Source organism: Astatotilapia calliptera, chromosome 6 (assembly GCF_900246225.1).
Source record: "Astatotilapia calliptera chromosome 6, fAstCal1.2, whole genome shotgun sequence".
NCBI classification, from domain to species: domain Eukaryota; kingdom Metazoa; phylum Chordata; class Actinopteri; order Cichliformes; family Cichlidae; genus Astatotilapia; species Astatotilapia calliptera.
In genome coordinates this window covers 38,391,305-38,412,093 of record NC_039307.1, presented here as the reverse complement: position 1 = coordinate 38,412,093, position 20,789 = coordinate 38,391,305, and the positions used below count along the sequence as shown (strand labels likewise).

The 20,789-nt window shown below is 41.4% G+C and overlaps 1 protein-coding gene across 1 annotated transcript in view; it reads right to left on the bottom strand.

The window, feature by feature from the left end:
- Nucleotides 1-20,789, bottom strand: part of vegfc (vascular endothelial growth factor c) — a 101,119-nt gene that overhangs the window by 13,772 nt on the left and 66,558 nt on the right. Inside the window, exons 5-6 of the mRNA XM_026172105.1 lie at nt 10,352-10,494; nt 637-943 (exon numbers count right to left, since the gene is read on the bottom strand). Of these exons, the coding sequence (XP_026027890.1) occupies nt 637-943; nt 10,352-10,494 (450 nt within the window). The remainder of the gene's footprint in view (nt 1-636; nt 944-10,351; nt 10,495-20,789) is intronic.

The following is a 20,789-nucleotide window of genomic DNA, read 5'->3' as shown; positions in this document are numbered from 1 at the left end:
GGGTTGGCCCACTGAACTGAGCTTTGGACTGTCCCCTGTGCTTCTGGTGGACATTTTGTTTTGGACTTTGTTTGGACTTTAGTCTGTGCGTTCTCATTCAGTCTTTGTCGGGTCGTCTGTGTTGTTCCCATGCCATGTCCTGTGTTCAGGTTTTCACATACATAAGCTCATCATCATTGCCATCTTTAGAGTTTTTTTTGTTTTTCTGTTTGCCAGGGTTTTTCATAGTTTGTGTTTCCTTTCTAGTTTACCCAGTTTAGGTTATTGCTTAGTTTGCATTGTTTTTGCCCTTTTATTTTGTACTGTTCTGTCTGCCTTAATAAACAGCTAATCATCAGTTAAGTTTGAGTTTTAGAATGTCTGTACCTGGGTCCACTCTTCACACTCCACGCAGTTTGCCTCGGCAAACTGTGACAAAATCTATGCGTCTAAAACTTTAAAAGACGTTGATTTAATGTGGCTGATAACAGTCTTTGGTGTATCTAATCGGTTATGTATAAGCTTAGATTTAATATTCACGCTGTTGATTGAAGACAAGGTTCTATCTATTCCAATCCCATTATTCTTGCCAACAATGTTATTTTAAATGAGTAAACGGCAGATGGAAGGTAGTGAACTTCTGACATCTTTCCTTACCTGCATGTGGCTTGGTGGAACCTCCTTCCTTTCAGGAAGCACTTATTTGGCGACTCATTGCATTCACAGGAGCACTTTGTCTTGTTGAGAGGCTGATGTCTTGGGCATGTCTTGCTGCATGTGCACTGACAGGTCTCCTTGTTGAATACATGGCAGGATAGGCTAGGTGGCAAGTTGCAAACACACTGGCAGGTATTGCGATTCAAGTGATGGTTAGGACCACAGTCTTGAGTTTGGTGGCACACACACTGACAACTTTCCACGTCCAGTTTCTTATTGGGGCCACATAAATCTGCTGAGAATATGTCTGTAGAGTTGGAAGAAAGAGAGACACTGATGAAGTTGGTTACTTAAACTTAGCATGAACTACATAGATCAGCACAAACTGATGGCCAAACATTCTACTTCAGGATTTTCTGGTACAGAGCAGAATTACTTTCTCACACAGATCCAGGTAGAATAGAATAGATTGAATAGAATTTTTTTTCCATTAATAGATTTCCATTAAATACACTGCAGGGTCCTGGCCTGACGAGGTAGCTCTTCTGTGTTGTGCCATCCGCTTCGCCAGAGGTTGTTTGGTTTCCCCGCTGTATAAATCCTGGCAATCCTCCTGGCAATTAACAGTGTACACTATATTACTCTGTTTGTGTCGGGGGACCCGATCCTTGGGGTGGACCAATTTTTGGCGCAGCGTGCTTTGGGGTTTAAAAGCCACAGAGACCTGGTGTTTAGAAAAAATGCGTCTCAACTGTTCCGATACTCCTGACACATACGGGATCACTACAGATTTTCTCTTAGGCAACGGTTGTCCATTTTTACAAGAAAAGGGAAAAGCCATCTCTGAATCGAGGAGGGGGCTTAAGGGTACATCTTTCTAGTGATGGGATTTCCGGCTCTTTTTAGAGAACCAGCTCTTTCGGCTCCGAACCGGCTCTTGAGGTTGTTTTGTTGCTTTAATTAATTTATTATTAACAATAATATAAAAATATGGAAAAGGAATTACTGATGTAAAAAAAAGTGGTTTTATTTATATATGCTTAAATATAAATATATGCAGTGGCCCGTAGAGACAAAGCACGTACAAACTCCAAAACACATTTCTAGCGTTAACTGAACTTCCAAAACAGAGCTACTATACAATTGAAAGCATATGTATATTGTTTGTGTATTTATACACAAGCACTCATATATATATTCAAATGATTTAAAAAAAAAATGTTAATTTACCTGTTACTACCACACACCAAATCCGGTCGTTGGTAGGTCCTGGCTTGTGTAGCCACTAGGTAACAAAAGCTCAACACTGCGCTCTAGCATCCTGGAGCACTTCTGTTGTCTTTTGTACATGTTTTGGAGTTTTTACGTGTTTTGACTCTAGGGTACCGTAAATATACTTTTATTTATTCACTCCACATAAAATGTAATAAAGAAATCATATAATACAAAAACCAACTAGTCACATTTCAGCTTTTAAATATTTAAATTTTCAGCTTTTTCCTTTTACAAATTTAAAGTGAAACAACACAAAACACTGCAAACCACAACACAATTAAATAGAAATTACAATATGAAAACAAAAAGAAGATGCACATTCTCTGTCATATGGGCCTGCATGAATAAACTTTCTGAATCCTTTATCATCTGCAACTGAAAATAGTTGTGGATGATTACTATACCTTTATAATGTGACGTTGTTGTCCCTGGCTCTCTTTCTCTCTCTCTCCCTCCTGCTCTGTTCCTGTGCTACTGCCAGTGTAACTACTGCCCCTCCCCCCTTTTCCCAGCGCAAAGCACAGGGCTTGCCTATGGAGTGAAGCGGAAAAAAAGTCCGAGAGAGAGGGTGAGAGAAAGAAAAAGCACTCCCAATAAGGAGCCGGCTCGCGCCGTTCACGTCAAAGATCCGGCTCTAAGAGCCATTTCGTTCGCGACCGACACATCACTATTCCTCACCCATACAAATCATTGAATTCAGATGTTCTAATCACTTACATGGCCACAGGTGCATAAAATCAAGCACCTAGGCATGTAGACTGCTTCTACAAACATCTTTGAAAGAATGGATCGCTCTCAGGAGCTCAGTGAATTCATGAGTTGTTTCGTGATAAGATGCCACCAGCAACATAAGTCCAGTCGTAAAACTTCTTTGCTACAAAACATTTCAGTCAATTGTTAGTGGTATTATAGCAAAGTGGAAGCAACTGCGAACAACAGCAACTCAGCCATGATGTGATAGGTTCGTTAAAATCACAGAGCGGGATGCTAAGGTGCTGGCCAATTTTCTTACACCAAATCATAACAGACCTCCAAACTTCATATGGCCTTCAAATTAGTTATAGAACAGTGCACTGAAAACTTCATGGAATGGGTTTCCATGGCCATGAAGCTGCATCTAACTCTTACCCAATGCAATGCAAAGCATCGGCTGCATGGCATGAAGCATGGCGACACCGTACTCTAGAGCAGTGTAGTGATGGATCACGCTTCCTTGTCTGGTTATCCAATGGATGAGTCTGGGTGTGGTAGTTGTTAGGTTTAATGTATGTGTTGTAGGTTTCCATTTAAAAAGCTAGAATGCTTCAGTTTGCTCTCTATGTAACCCACGCATATGAGTACGTGGATTATTATACCTTTCTAATGTGACGTTGTTGTCCCTGGCTCTCTTTCTCTCTCTCCCTCCCGCTCTGTTCCTGTGCTACTGTGAGTTTAACTACCGCCCCTCCCCCCTCTTCCCAGCGCAAAGCACAAGGCTCGCATGCAGAGTGAAGCGGAAAAAAAGTGCGAGAGGGAGGGTGAGAGAAAGAAAGAAAAAAAAACAACAACCCACGGCTCGCGATGAGGAGCTGGCTTGCGTCGTTCACGTCAAAGGTCCCGCTCTAAGAGCCATTTCGTTCGCGACCAACACATCACTACATCTTTCGCCATCTTACAATGCTGTGATTGCAGCCATTCTCCAACTCTCTGTGAATGGTACTCATGGCCATTGATCAGTGGTCTTTGATCAATGGTCATGAGAATTTGCATAATGATGAAGGAACTGACTTCCCAGCCCATTGTTCCTTCAGTGGTGCTAGTTTCAGTCATAATGCAAATGCACTGTTTACAAGGTTGGATGAAACCTGCAGTCAGCTGAGACTGAAGAAGTCACTTGGATGAGTGACGAAACGTTTCTCCCACTGAAAACGCTACGTTCAGATGAACAGAATCAACTTTTGGAGATTTACTTACCTGGATGATTGAGCATGCATCAAATAATAAATTGTGTTTAATGATGACTTAAATGTGATATATATGCAAAAAAAAAAAAAGAAGAAAGAAGACAAAAACTATCAAATCAGAAATGGGACAGAAGCTTTTACATCACATGGGACAACACAGTGAAGAGCAACTACCTGAACTGTGCTCCCATCGAGGTCGATTATTTTGTTAATAGTATTACATGTCATTGCGTATGACTCTGAATACTGTGACACCTCTTAAAAAAATCAAAAGTACTTGACTCTCTAGTATAACTCTCAAACATGCCCCTTAAAGCAGATGAACTATAAGCTAGAGAGGAAAGGGTGTCTCACTAATTTAGAAAATCTTCATTTAACCTGGAAAATGAGTTTGCTACTCCACAAGAAAAAAAGCTGCAGTAATTAAACCATTGCTTAAAAACCATCTAAGCTAATTATAGGTCAACATATAGACTCTAAAACAGCTAACTCATTATCTGCAGAAAAGTGGTTAATTTGCAGTTTCAGTAAGGTTTCAGTACTCATCACAGTACAGAGACAGCGTTAGTGAAAGTTACAAATGATCTGTTTATGGCCTCTATGAACTCATCTCTGTGCTTCACCTGACCTCAGTGCAGTGTTCTATACTGCTGACCATAATATTTTATTACAAAGATTAGAGCATACACTAGGAATTAAAGGTACTGAGCTGCAGTGGTTTGAATCACATCTATCCTAATAGACTCCAATTTGTTCATGTAAATGGTGAGTCCTCCTCACAGACTGAAGTTAATTATTTAACAAATTTAACATTCTGCTCCTCACATACAAGGTCTTAAAACAATCAGGCCCTTAACCTTGTACCATACCATCCTATTAGAGCACTTTACTATACAGTATAAAGCACCTTGAGATGACTGTTGTTGTGATTTAGCACCAGAGATGGGCAGTAATGCGTTACTGTAATCTGATTACTTTTTTCAAGTAACGCGTAAAGTAAGGGATTACTATTGCAAAAACGGTAATTAGATTACCGTTACTTTCCCGTAGGAACGCTGCGTTACTGCGTTACTAAAACCGTGATTTTTTTGCGAGAATGTCTCATGACAGTGACGTAAGCGAGTGCGACGTTGGTGACAACAGCTGTGTGCAGATCAACAATGGATCACATATCGATTGTGGGAGAGAGTATGAGCGTGCAGCGTTTAAAGCGCGGAAGTACTGACCTTACTTTGAGTTTGATTCCATAAAAAGTGACAAAAAATATTAGCGTCTGCTGTGCGTGGGAAGAAAACTTCTTTTTACAGCGAAAAAAAGCCCTAAACAAGAACAAAGTGCGCAACGACGTAATGGGAAATTCACAGAGAAACTTGCGGATTCTTCAACTGACCGCTGCGCACACCTGCACCAGGGCAAACCACTCTGCACACATACATAAAAAAAGACATCCTCATTATTATGAGTGAATAGTGTTATCATGTAAGGTTACTCTGAATTTCCTCTAATAGTTTTATCTAATCTAATTGAATCTCTCTACTCTAACCTTAAATACCAACAATAATATTTCACAGCCCAAAGGCTTCATTATAGTCATTAGATTTCTAAACAAGGCTACAATACAGTCAACTCACAATAACTTACATGACATGAAAGAGGTTGTATAGGAATTTTGGTGTTGTAGTTTACCTGCACTATAAAGCCTAGCTTTCTGCCATGAACCTGGCTGCAGATGAAAATGAAACTTGTCTTTTCGATTCTAGAACTTTGCAACTGGTCTCATAGAAACTGCTAATTTGTCCTTTTTTCAGTTTATTGACTTTGTTGAATTTTTTGGTCTCAGTTGAATTTGCTTGTGTTGTTGTACATGTAGTGTTTTGTCAGTGACACCACTTTTGTAATTTTGCTCCGTACCCTGTGTCCAATTATTATGTGATTAAAATACAAGCTTTCAATAGGTATTTTCAAAAGTACTGCATGAACTGTTTAGATATTACAGCTGTATTTAGGGCCCGAGCACTGACAGTGCGAAGGCCCTATTGTAATTGCTCTGTTTATTATTATTATTAGGGCCCGAGCACTGACAGTGCGAAGGCCCTATTGTAATTGCTCTGTTTATTATTATTATTAGGGCCCGAGCACTGACAGTGCGAAGGCCCTATTGTAATTGCTCTGTTATTATTATTATTATTATTATTATTATTTCGGCAAATGAATTGGCCGTTTGAGGGCCTAAACATGCTCGAAAACTCATGAAATTTTGCACACGCGTCAGGTCTGGTGAAAATTTACGTATTTTAATGTTCTCAGACATGGCCAGGGAAAATTAGCTCAGTAGCGCCACCTAGAAAAATGAAAAACGCGAGCCCCCGATATGGGTATGACCTACATGTTTGAAAGTCGGTACACCTATATAACGTTCAGAGTCGAACAAAAAAGTCTATTATGGCAATGTCCTAAACCCAACAGGAAGTCCGCCATTTTGGATTGAAGGTGACATTTTGGCTCTGATTTTACCGTTTCCATGCCTCGAACTTTAACGAACTCCTCCTTGGGGTTTGATTCATAACCTTCATATTTGGACAGTGTCAACTACACCCTTGTGCCATGTTAAATTGCGGAGCTTTTGAGTTTTCACAATACTATGAGGCCGTGGCGCCACGGCGAATTTCGATGACTCGCCATGAAAATCTTATTGCCTCTCATTCTGTCATACATTTTCTGACCTTGACCAAAGTGAACACATATGATAAGGCTCCACCCCTGAACATATTTCAACTGCCATATTTGACATCAAGGACAGCGCCACCTAGTGGGAACAGGAAATGTCATGTTTTACACTTTGGGGTACAGTATAGTGATGGGTGACATCTGCAGCCTCAAATTTCTCCAGGAAAGCCTTAAGGAGTTGGTCTTGGGTTACAGTGAAAACTGTGAGTTTTCGCGAAAGGGTGTGACCCCAGCAGCATGGCGAACTTTGATGTCTCGCCATGAAGAAACAAATTAGTATAACTCAATGAAATCCAGTCTGATCAGTACCAGACTTTACAGGCATGATGTCAGACCCGCCCTGAACAGATTGATGTGCCCATTGTCGGGAATACGGACAGCGCCACCTAGTGGCAACAGGACATGTCATGTCTTACACTTTGTTGTACTGATTTTCACAGGTTCATCGTGGCCACCTCAAAAGCGGTGAATATCACCATCAGTCCCTCGTGATGCTTCAGTGCAAAAATTGTGACTTTAAACTGAACGGCGCACCCTGGTGGCAACGCTGTTCACCATGAAAGATGAAGTGGCTTTTGAGGGGCTTGGAAAGTTTATAGAGGCTTTAAATTTGGCCCACACCTCCAATGTGATGAATGCTTTCTAGTTATGTGACCATTTTACTTGAATAGCGCAAAATGGCTCCACAGCGCCCCCTACAAATTTCAAAACATCAGCCCCAGCTCTGTGTTTTATCTATGAGTCTGAAACTTGGTAAGCTTATAGGAGATATCAAGATCTACAAAAAAGTCTCTTGGAGCAATATCCCAAATCCAACAGGAAGTCAGTCGTTTTAAAATTAATGTGTAATTTTGGCGACATTTTCTCCTCTTTCCAGGCACAGTTCTTTGACGAACTCCTCCAAGGGATCTCATCAGATTGATGCGATCTCCAGTGTGTGGAATCTAAAGACCTTTGTGATGTTAAATTGCGAACGTTTTTACGTTCAGGGAAACGGGGTTGGTCATGGCGGCACGTGGAGTTTCAATCACTCGCCAAAACGCAGTAATCTGCTGTCACTCAAAAAAACAATGTCCAATCTCTCCCAAAGGTCGCAGGTGTGATGAGACTCGAGCTCGGAAATGTTTGTTATGCCATTTGTACATAATGGTTTGAGCGCCACCTAGTGGAACGACTAGCTAATCATGAATGAATGAGTTGAAATGTTAGCTGGTGGTTAAATGCATGAATTTCATCAATGTGACATCAGATCGGAGGTGCTGGTTGTAGGTGTTGGGCGTGGCTCGACGCGCCGGGGGTGCGAGGGCCCTCATAACGCTGCTTGCAGCTTTAATTACATATTGTTCCCATTTTTAAAGGTTCAACAGTCACTGCACAACATATTGTTCAATGTAAGGATTGTTATTGATGCTTGGATGAAAATCTATTTCACTTATTGTTTGGCTGAAGTCTACAACCCTGTGCCATCACAAATGCAGTATCTCCTCCATTGAGACAATGCCAGGCCTTTGCAGTCTGCCATAGTGTCAAGTACTACCCAGTGGGGTCCAAACCCTTTTCTAGGTCTCCGCAAAATAAACTGGACAAGCTGAGAGCCAGGATTACAACACAATGAGAAATAAGAGAGCTCTAATTTTCACTGAGACCTGGCTTTCAGAAAAAGTTCCAAGACTGCCGTTCAGATACAAATTCACTCCGTAACTTAAGTACATGCCACACAGAAACAACTATTGTCACGGCTGTGGCAGCAGTCGTGTGGTGTAGTGAAGGAAGGACCCAAACTGCTGGCACTGGCTGTGATGCGAGTAAGCTTTATTGCAGAAGGTGAACACAACAAAAGCAAGGGCAAAACTAAAACATAACCTAAACTGGGAACAGCTAAAGAACAAACCTAAAATCATACAAACACGGGATGAAGAGCAGAAATGGCACAGAGGATGTTGGGCAGAGAGACACAGAAATTACACTAGGCTACACAGACGACTTGGCTGAGGTGTCCTGTGGGAGCAACACCAGAGCTGGTGATACCACAAAGTAAACAAACTGATCAGGAAGACTTTATTGTTGGCTGCAAACTGGAAACCTTTGGAGATGTTTCCAAAGGTTCTGGCTCTGTTTCCTCAAGGACAGATTCTTTTAGATCATGTTCAATAGTTTTTTACAATATATTTATCATATCTTCATCATATATATATCATACATATATCATATATATATGTTATATATCATATAACACTTTTGTTATTGTGACGAAAGAATTTCCCAAATATTTGATAAATGAATTATTTTCTATCTCATCTTAAAGTCCTGGCAGAGTATCTCAACGGGGGAGATACGCATTTATGATAGCACAGGGTTGTAGACTTCAGTCAAACAATGAATGAAAAAGATTTTCATCCAAGAATCGTGGCTCAGGGGGTTGGGAAGCGTATCTGTAACCGGAAGGTCGCCGGTTCGATCCCTGGACTTTCTGTCCTGGTCGTTGTGTCCTTGGGCAAGACACTTTACTCTACTGGCGTTGGCCAGAGGGGCCGATGGCGCAATATGGCAGCCTCGCCTCTGTCAGTCTGTCCCAGGGCAGCTGTGGCTACAACTGTAGCTGCCTCCACCAGTGTATGAATGCGAGAGTGAATGAATAGTGGCATTGTAAAGTGCTTTGGGTGCCTTGAAAAGCGCTATATAAATCCATTATTATTATTATTATTAAAAACCTTTAAAATGGGAACAATGTGTAAATAACTGTAATTCCTAAACAGTTCATGCTGTACTTTTGAAAATACCCTTAAGCCACTGTGGGCATGTAGCTCTTGTAGCCTTTTGAAAAAGGCTACATCAAGGCTAACAAGGCTTTATCTATCCATGATGCCAGATGACTCACAACAATTAGTTTTACTGTAGGTACATGTTAAAGACATAATGATAGGTTTGTAGCTTGAACCTATTCGCTGGAACGTTGAAGGCAATATAATTACACATCAAAAGAGGGTAGTCTCACCCTAGATAACACGGTGAGGAAGTCCAGCAGTTAAAGCACTTAGACTAGAACAGACGTAGCTACGTTAATCCTACCATAAAACAATAAGACAAGGTACGACCTCTCTCGTGCTCCCAGAGTGCTCTCTAATACACACAAAGTTTGCAGACTATCACTACACAATTGATTATACACCTCTAAGCATATATGGTTAAATATTTCTAAGCATAAATGACAATCAACAATACAAAACCTAACACATAAATTCTAAATTCAGATAAAAATTAGGTTATTGTACTTGGTACTAAACATTTTAAAAACATGGTATCTAACTAGATTCTTACTCTGGATGGCATTACGGTCTTTTTTGACCAGCATATGTCCTTCAATGTACACAACAAATATGCATATCTCTAAAATTAGAAACATTTTCTTCAGAGCCATAATGAAAAACTAGTTTATGCATTTATTACTTCTAGGCTGGACTGTTGAACAGTAGCTGATTTAATTAGAGTACTTTAATTTCACATGAATTCGGTGATGAGGTTTGATTTTAAGTAGTGCAACTACATGCAAAATTAAGAACCCCACAGTACCATTAACACTGCTTAGTACTGCAGATTTAACTTTGTGGAAGCAGATGATAATCTTATGCCTACTGCATGCCTGTCACCAGCTATAATTGTTGTTTTTCTTACTCTCTCTTTTTTTTTTTTTTTCAAAATTGCTTGGGTAAAATAACCAACTGTAACTTTGCAGTATTTTCTTAAAAAATGAAAAAAAAAGATACACTCACCAGTGTGCTGCTGGGAGGGCTTTGTAGGGAACACTAGTGGAGGAAGAGGATTGACATGCATACTGGCAGTGATACTGATGCACCTACATTGCCTGTTGCTCCAGGTTTGACCAAGAGGACACGTCCTGTTGGCTAATGGACACCTTCAATAGACGGAGACAAAAAAGATTGATAGTACTTAGTTAATCCACATGTTCTGACATTTTGTTTCCTTTTTTCTGTGTTAGGCAATATAGATGTGCTCACTGGTTCACTCAGAATGCAGCAAAATGCAGCATCAAAAGAAAAGCCCATCACACAAACCATTGTGCAAGGTCTTTCTGCACCTTTGTGCTAGCAATATGCAAGAAAATCCTGAATTTAATTTTCTTGAATATATTAAATGACTTAATTCAACCTTATGTATTTTATATGATCATCAGTGATGAGCAGTCCTAAAACATTTTTAATGAGAGTGCCTTTGTTTATTTGTTCTCCCAAGTCTGGGTAATTGGTCAAGAGGAAAATAATAATTTGGACACGCATTATGTGTATATATGGACAGAGAAGAGACAGATTATGATGGAAACGTCATGGATTTAATTATTATAACAAATACATTCCTCCTAATAGATGGTTTATGCTTTTTCAGTGCTGGGGAAAAGTATTTGTATATTTATCACTCTAATAAATGTGTAAGATCACCAAAAACATCTTACTATTAGATTGAGATAACCCAAGTAAATATGAAATACAGTTTGTAAATGATGAAATACACCTTGACTTGGTCCCTAATGCTCAATGTAGCTCCTCTGTCGTAATTCCACCCCCTTCTCACTTCCTCTCTGTTTTTCAACTTCTGTCTTTAATTGATATGCTGATCTCATCCACAAATCAAAGCCTTCTACCTGCCAGTTTGATCCTATCCCCACTGTCCTTGTCAAAGCCAGTTTACCCTCTCTCCTTCCCCTCATATCTGCTATTATTCACTCTTCACTCACCACTGGAACTGTTCCTGCTTCTTTCAAAGTTGCCGCCATTACCCCAATCCTGAAAAAAACAGGTCTAGATCCCAACAACTTTAACAATTTTTGTCCTATCTCCAATCTACCATTCCTCTCAAAATTCTTGAAAAAATAGTTGCTTCACAAGTCCATCTACACCTAACTGATAATAACCTTTACAAACAGTTCCAGTCTGGTTTCCGTCCTCTGCATAGCACCGAAACTGCTCTTATAAAAATAACAAATGATCTTCTTATGGCAGCTGATTCTGGTCTCCTCTCCATCCTTATTCTCCTTGATCTGAGTGAAGCCTTTGACACCATCTGTCATCCCATTCTTCTTAGCAGATTAGCTTCTATTGGTCTCTGTCATACTTCATTAGCCTGCTTTAAATCATACTTGTCTGACCGCACTCAGTTCATTCAATTAAAATCCTTCACTTCTCAGCCTTCTCCTCTATTTACTAGGGTGCCCCAGGGATCTGTCCTCGGGCCCCTCCTTTTCAACGTGGCAAAGACCAAGGAACTGATCGTGGACTTCAGGAAGACCAGGAAACACTTGACCCCTGTTTCAATCCAGGGGGACAGTGTTGACATTGTGGAGGACTATAAATACCTTGGAGTACACATTGACAATAAACTGGACTGGGCTAAAAACACCACAGCACTTTACAGGAAGGGCCAGAGTCGTCTCTATTTTTTGAGGCGACTGAGGTCCTTCAACATCTGCCAGAAAATGCTGAGGATTTTCTATGAGTCTGTGGTGGCCAGTGCGATCCTCTATGCTGTTGCATGCTGGGGGAGCAGGCTGAGGGTCGCAGATGCCAACAGACTTAATAAACTGATCCGTAAGGCCAGCAATGTTGTGGGGATGGAGCTGGACTCCCTCAAGGTGGTGTCGGAGAGGCGGATGCTGTCCAAGATAAAGACAATGTTGGATAACACCTCCCACCCACTCCATGACATGTTGGTCAGTCACAGGAGCTCGTTCAGTGAGAGACTGAGATTACCGAAAAGCACCACTGAACGACACAGGAAATCATTCCTGCCTGTGGCCATCTCCCTGTACAACGCATCCACTTAACACACTGTTTGCTGCTACAACTACACATGTTTCTTTTCCAAATATTTATTTATAAGTGACTTATGTATGTATGTATGTATATATATGTATATATTGTACTATTCTTAGTTAGCGTATTGTCTGTCTTGTCTTAATGTTGGTTTAAAATGGAGCACTGTAACAAAAAATAATTTCCCCCAGGGATCAATAAAGTATTCTGATTCTGATTCTGATTCTGATTCATCCTTTACCTTCTTCCACTCGGACACATTTTTCATAAGTATAACATTCAGTTCCACTGCTATGCCGATGACACCCAGATTTACCTCTCTAAGTTTCGCATCCATTTTAAAATAATCCTTTATACATTTAAGGCTATTCATTCTCTCTCTCCACCATACCTCTCTGATTTAGTACAGATGAACTTCACAGATGTGAAGTTCATCTGTACTAAAGAAGAGAAGATGAAGATGTGAGGCACCGGCCTCACATCTTCATCTTCTCTTTCTCTATCTGTTCCTTCCGCTCATCTGATTACAATGGGGAGCAGGGCTTTTAGTTGCTCTGCCCCTCGACTTTGGAATTCCTTACCCCCTGACCTCAGAAATATTAGTTCATTCCCTCTTTTTAAGTCCACCCTCAAAACTCATCTGTTTTAAATTGCTTATGTTTAAACCTCTGTATGCTCTTAACTTTTATCTGTTATTCTTATTATTGTGTATATTTCCAGTTTTTGTGTTTTTATTTGTTGTACAGTGTCCTTGGGTGCTTTGAAAGGTGCTATTTTTAAATAAAATGTATTATTATTATTGTTGTTGTTGTTGTTGTTGTTGTTGTTGTTGTTGTCGTTGTTGTTGTTGTTGTTGTTGTTGTTGTCGTTGTTGTTGTCGTTGTTGTGTGGATGCTTTAAGGCATCCACACTATTGAGTTCCTGTTTCTCTTTATTCTTTATCCTTTATTGTTCAAGTTGCTGCTTTCTTTGCCGCTTAACTACTCCCTCAGTTTTCAGCCGTTTTTCACCGTTCAAACTCTCAACTGTTCTGCTCTTTCTGCTAATGCTTGCTATGACTTTTGGTACTTATTACTATTATACTTTTTTAACTTTTTAACTTCCAAAATTCTGCTAAAACTTGCTTGATTTTGAAACTTAACTACATCCTCATACTTTCACGTAGAAACGCCATTCAAACTTTAAAACGTTCTCAAATTATTGGGCTATCCATGTACGATTCAGCTTTTTCATATCTGTTACCGTTTTAATTTAATGCCTCTTCAAGTTTTCAGTTGCAGCTTTGTGATTTTTCAGAAAATACATGCGTCGTTATGGTTGCTATGCAATTAACTTAGAGTGGACACTTGAGCTTTTTGAATTTTCTCTTCATGTCCGAACAACTTCTTGCTACTCGCTCAATTTCTACTCAAACCCCACAAATTATACATCAAAACGTAGGTATTTTTGCTGGCTTTCAGAAAATGTCACTATCATTGTTGTGGGAGTTACAGGTTTTTGCAAATCTCCTCAGAGCAACACAAAGTCTGAATATTCTCCATAGACGGTCAATGGAGAGCTTGTTCAAAATCAGCGCTGGAATTCTCTAATGAGACGCATTTTCAAATCGTCATATCTCCTTAACGAAGCAAAGTTAAGACATGAAGCTTGTCTTGTGCCAATATATCTTCAGACACTCCTGAAGACACTCACAATTCAAGAATTTTTCATTAACCTTTTATCATTTGGCCATGAACTCTCTCTGTGCCTGTGTGTGTGTAAAGGGCTGCACCAGGTGCAGCTGTTTAGGGGGGTAACAGGCAGCCTCTCTGATCAGTGGATTCAAATTGAGCAGCTCCAGGCTGTTTGACTGACCTGGAAACGTAGGTTGTGTCCAAATTCATGGGCTGCATCCTCCTGAGGACCCGGCCTTCGCGGTCTATGTGGGCCGGGTCCTCAGAAGGTCGGGTAGGCCGGAAGTAAATGGCTGGCGAAATTGGACGGTCTAGCCTTCTGATTAGCGTCACCGCTGTCTCGGCGGAGTTTAATAAACTCGGTCGTCTGCTCCTTGCTATCTAAAATATAACAGGACACTGGCGTAAATTCTCGACCGTCTCATACTTCTGTTTAATCAGTTTTCTGTTTGACGTTTAGTCAGCTGTGTGAAAACCAAGGAGGAACCCACCTAAAGTTTTATTTTATCTAATCTAATCTAATAACTTTAATCGCAGCCAAACCGATTTACTCACAAACAAACAAAACACTGAAAAAAGCCCAACAATAAATTTTTTAGGTTGTCTAAGTGACTTATATATTACGTTTAACCCGAGTAGCGAAAGTCTGCAGTGATCTGAAAATGATGTGCTGGGAGTTGTGCCGTTCTCGGCGGCTTCAGTGACTCTCGGGCTCCCGGCTAGCTATCGAGCTGGTGGGTAGCAGACATCTCCGAAAACGTCGAAGCACTTTTGCTAATATGCAATATCTTGATAAACCGAGCAGATATTTGATGTTTACACAGCTACTTTCTACCCTGAAAATATGTTAAAAGTTTATTTTGTGACCCAGAAATAGTAGTATGAGTAATTTTAAAACTTAGTAGTGACCACCATTGTTGGAAACTGGAGTTTGGCTCGGCCGCGCTATGAATTCTGGGATATGGTAGGCCACAAAGGACACACCCGACCATCCTTCAAATTCGGGGAAAAGGAGGACGCATTTGTCGGCTGCATTCGGAGGAGTCTACAAATTTGGACAGCCTTTGGCGCGTCGCTGTGACGTTGGTTTACAAATGCGGCCTCAGGAGGATGCAGCCCATGAATTTGGACACGACATTAGAAGAAACACTATTAACAACCCCTATTCACATCCTCTCTATCTCTCTGTGTTTGCGTGTGTGTGTGTGAGTATGAGAGTGAGAGAGAGAGAGACCGTTTTTAGGCCGCATCTCATTAGTGGATTCAAATTAAATATATTCAGACTGGTTGACTGGCATAGATCCTGTATGTGTGTGTGTCTCTCTGTACATGTATTTCCATATGTGCCCATTGCTCTAATTTTGCGTATCTGCTGGCTGTTTTTCTAAAGTTTGTGAAAATTTGTTTTAGTTAAACAATAAGTAGTTTTGAGGAAAATCCACCTTGTTAAGCTGGTAATATTTGTTTTCCAATATTTCTATTTAAGTTATTAATATTCTGCTAACTCATAGTATTTCTGCTATCACATAGTATTTCGGGTATTTTTTAGTATTTATGGTAAATCATAGTGTTTTTTCTAAATCATAGTATTTCTGCTAAATATAGTATTTCTAATAAATATAGTATTTCTGCCAAATCATAGTATTTCTGCCAAATTATAGTTTTTCTGTTAAAATATCATGTCTTTGTTAAGTCACAATATTTTTGCTAAGATGTTATGTTTGGGGGTTTTTTTTGGGGTTTTTTTTTTTTGGTTTATTTCTTGCCTGTCCCGTTTGGCTCTTTTGCCATCAGAATTATTGTCTAAAGGCAAAGAAAGATGCCCAACAGATTTACTTTACCAAATTGACCATCCCAGCCTTACTGTAATTGTCCCTTTGATTCACCTTTTATTGTTTATTTTATTTTCACTTACTGAATACGGGACAGACTTGACTGGGGGAAAGAAGGGGAGAAAGAAAGAGGGAAAGAGAAACAGCTGAGAAGAGGGACGGGGGAGAAGGGCAAAAGAACTAAGATGTTATGTTAATGCTCCATGTCAGAAATATTTTGCAGAAAGCCCATGTCTCTGTCTATGTTAGGAAGGGGTGCAGCTGTATTGACAGGAACAACTACACAGCCTGACAAAGCAGACAGAAGCAGCATCTCTGATTGGTGGATTCAAATTGGGCAGATCCAAGCTGTCATAGATACAGTTGAAAATATAAAGCTGAAAAAAGCTGATGTCAGTATTTGAAAAAGGTTTTGAACTTGTAATAACTTCACAGAAGCACTGTGTTTGTGTGTGTGTGTCAAAGTCAAAGTCAACTTTATTGTCAATTCTGCCACATGTACAGGACATACAGAGAATAGAAACTTCGTTACTCTCAATCCCTAGATAAAATAGAAAATGAACATTTAAATATAAGAGTGATTAAAAATGCAAGTAAAATATTTTAAAGTAAAAAAAATTAAATAATATAATACAATTTTACATATAACAAGAAAGCTATACAATATACAATATAAGGGTAAATGACATTGAGTGCAAACCAGGCAGAGTAGTGCAAATAGGCAAATAGTGCAAATGGAGATTTGGTAATGTACGGTATGAGATAGTGTAACACAAAGTTAATGTGTGTGTGTGTGTGTGTGTGTGTGTGTGTGTGTGTGTGTGAGAGAGAGAGAGAGAGAGAGAGAGAGAGAGAGAGAGAGAGAGAGAGAGAGAGAGAGAGAGAGAGAGAGACCCTTTCTTGGCAAAATCTCATTGTAGGATTCAAATTGAATATATTCAGACTGGGTGACTGGCAGAGATCCTGTGTGTGTGTGTGTGTGTGTGTGTGTGTGTGTGTGTGTGTGTGTGTGTGTGTGTGTGTGTGTGTGTGTGTGTGTCTCTGTGCACTTGCTTTTCCATATGTGTCCATATTTGTAATTGTGTGTATTTGTTGGCTGTTCTTTCTTGTTTTTGTTTTTTTGTTTTTTGTTTTTTTTCTGCTCATTTGTCACAGGTGAACAACAATTAGTTTTGAGGGAACTTAACCATGTTCAGCTTTTTTCAGCTGGTCATTTTGCTTTTCCAGTATTTCCAAGTGAGTTATTACTTTCTGCTAAATCATAGTATTTGTTCTAAATCATATTAATTCAGCTATATCATAGTATTTCTGCCAAATCATAGTGTTTCTACTAAATTATAGTTGTTGTTTTTTTTTTACTAAATATAGTATTTCTGCTAAATCATGGTATGTTATAATATTTGTACCAAATCATAGTTTGTCTGCCAAATTGCAGCATTTCGGCTAAATCACAGTATTTCTGCTGAATCAGAGTATTTCAGCTATATTGTAGTATTTTCCTAAATCATAGTATTTCTGTAATGTTTAAGTATTTTTGCTAAATATAGTATTTCTGTTATCTTATAGTATTTCTCCTAAATTCTTGTATTTCTGAGAAGTTACCATGTTCCTGCTAAGTTACAATATTTACAATATAACTTCTGCTCTTTTATTGAATATCTGCCAAGAATCATGTTTCTTTTAAGTTATTGCAGTTCTGCTAAGTAATTACATTTTTTGCAAAGTTCTTATGCTTCTGCAAAGTTTTTACACTTTTTGCAACTTTTCAGCTTTTTCAGCTAGTTTTAGCAAACAGCTTCAGCTTTACAGCATCTACACAGCATTTTCACAGGAAATGCCAATTTTTCTATTTTTTATTTCAATATTCTACACAGAATACTCCATAATGACAATGTGGAAAAAGCTTGCTTGAATTTCTTTCAAAGTTATTACAAATAAAAACAAAATATATCATAAATATTAGGGATAGTTGAGTTGGGACATGTGCAAAACAGTGGCATTACTGTACAGTATGTAGTGCATAATGTTGAAGTTCCAGTAGTGAAGGTGAGGTGTCTATGACGTGTTCAGCAGTCTGATGGCCTGGTGGTGGAAGAAGCTGTCTCTCAGTCTGCTGGTTCGGGACCGGATGCTGCAGAACCTGCTTCCCGAGGGAAGTAGTCTGAACAGTTTATGGCTGGGGTGACTGGAGTCCTTGATGATCCTCCCCGCTTTCCTCAGGCAGCGCTTCCTGTAGATGTCTTGGAGGGAGGGAAGCTCACCTCCAATTATCCGTTCAGAGCACCGCACTACTCGCTGGAGAGCTTTGCAGTTGTAGGCGGTGCTGTTGCCATACCAGGTGGTGATGCATCCAGTGAGGATGCTCTCAATGGCACAGTGATAGAAGGTCCTGAGGATGCGGGGGCTCATGCCAAATCTTTTCAGTCTCCTGAGAAAGAAGAGGCGCTACTGCGCCTTCTTCACTGTTTTGTTTATGTGTACTGACCACGTAAGATCCTCAGCCAGATGTACACCAAGGAACCGGAAGCTGCTCACTCTCTCCACAGCAGCGCCGTTGATGGTGATGGGGGTGTGTACTTCTCTCCACCTCCGGAAGTCCACTATCAACTCCTTTGTCTTTGCGACATTGAGGGTGAGATGGTTGTCTTGACACCAGTGGGTCAGGGCGCTGACCTCCTCCCTGTAGGCCGTCTCATCACCATTGGTGATAAGACCCACCACTGTAGTGTCGTCCGCAAACTTCACAATGATGTTGGAGTTGTTAGTGGCTGTGCAGTCGTAGGTGTAGAGTGAGTATAGGAGAGGGCTCAGTACACACCCCTGTGGAGCACCAGTGTTCAGTGTGACGGGGGATGAGGTGATGCTGCCCAGTCTGACCACTTGGCGTCTGTCAGACAGGAAGTTAAGGATCCAGCTGCAGAGGGAGCTGCTCAGTCCTAGATCCTGCAGTTTCCTGTCCAGCTTCAAGGGAACGATGGTATTGAATGCTGAGCTGTAATCTACGAACAGCATTCTCACATACGTGTCTCTCTTCTCCAGGTGTGACAGGGCAGTATGTAGTGTCAGGGCTATGGCATCATCAGTGGACCTGTTGTGGCGGTATGCAAACTGTAGAGGGTCCAGTGAGTCGGGTAGTGCAGAGCAGATGAAGTCCCTGACCAGCTTCTCGAAGCATTTGCTTACGATGGGGGTCAGGGCTACAGGTCGCCAGTCGTTCAATGAGGAGATGGTGGAGGATTTGGGTACAGGGAGGACGGTGGCTATTTTGAAGCAGGCTGGGACTACAGGCAGAGAGAGGGAAAGGTTGAAGATGTGCGTGAACACTCCAGCCAGCTGAGCCGCGCATGACTTGAGGACGCGGCCGGGAATCCCGTCCGGACCAGTAGCTTTGCGCGCGTTCACCTTCCTGAAGCACTTCCGCACATCATCCTCAGACACAGTGTGCGCACTGACGTCATCCGCGGTGCGCACACTGTCCGGTCTCATGGTGTTCGCTGTGTCGAATCTAGTGTAGAATACGTTTAGATCCTCACACAGAGAGGCCGTGGTCTGCGGTGTGCTGGTTTCCCCTCTAAAGTCTGCGATCGTGTTTAGTCCCTGCCACATCCTCCGAGGGTTGTCAAACTGTTGCTCCACCCTGTCCCTGTACTCACGTTTGGCTGCTTTGATCGTCTTCCGGAGTTGGTAATGTGCGTGTTTGTAGTCCGATGTGTTCGCGGAGGCAAAGGCGGTGCTCTGTGCCGCGCGAACATCTCCGTTAATCCAGGGTTTTTGATTTGGGAAGGATTTAACTGTTCTGGATGGGACGACATCTTCCACGCATTTCCTGATAAATCCGCAGACTCAGTCTGTGTACTCATCAATGTCCCTAGCAGCCACGTGAAACATTTCCCAGTCCGCGTGATCAAAACAGTCCCGCAGCGCAGACTCCGATTGGTCCGTCCAACGGTGCACCGCCCTACGGGTTGGAGCTTCCCGTTTCAGCTTCTGCCTGTAGGCGGGCAGGAGCAGGATGGAGCGGTGATCTGATTGGCCGAATGGGGCGCGGGGGAGGGCTTTGTACGCATCCCGGAAAGAGGTGTAGCAGTGGTCAAGTAGCCGGTCTCCACGAGTGTTAAAATGGATGTGTTGATGGAGTTTGGGTGAGACTTTCTTCAGGTTTCCCTTATTAAAGTCTCCGGCTGTGATAAACGCTGCCTCTGGGTGTGCGGTTTCCTCGCTGCTGATCGCGCTGTACAGTTCCCTGAGTGCACGGTCAGTGTCGGCTTGTGGGGGAATGTAAACAGCCGTAATAATCACTGCTGTAAATTCCCTCGGTAGCCAGAATGGCCGGCACTTAATCATCAGGTACTCCAGGTCCGGTGAGCAGAAGGATTTGACCGGGTGCACGTTCGCATAATCACACCAGCTGTTCTTGATCATGAAACATACACCACCGCCTCTGCTTTTCCCAGTAAGATCCTGTGACCTGTCCGCGCGGTGCACAGAGAACCCCGGCAGTTGTATTGCGGAGTCCGGTACCTTGTCCGATAGCCAGGTTTCTGTGAGGCAGATCACGCAGCAGTCCCGCATCTCTCACTGGAATGAGATCCATGCCCGAAGCTCACACAGCTTGTTCTCCAGAGACTGCACATTAGCCAGTAATAAACTGGGTAACGGTGGTCTGTAAGTGCGCCGTCTCAGTCGAACCAGAACGCCAGATCTTCTCCCTCTGCGTCGGCGTTTGCGGCCTCCAGGGACAGAGAACAAAGGCGTCTCAGGTGAGATGAATGGGGGGTCTGAAAATGGAGCGTCCGTGTTGCAAACCTTGAACTCCGGAAAGTTATAAGAAAGACCGTCTTTTATGTCCAGTAAGGTTTGTCGGTCGTACACAAGGAG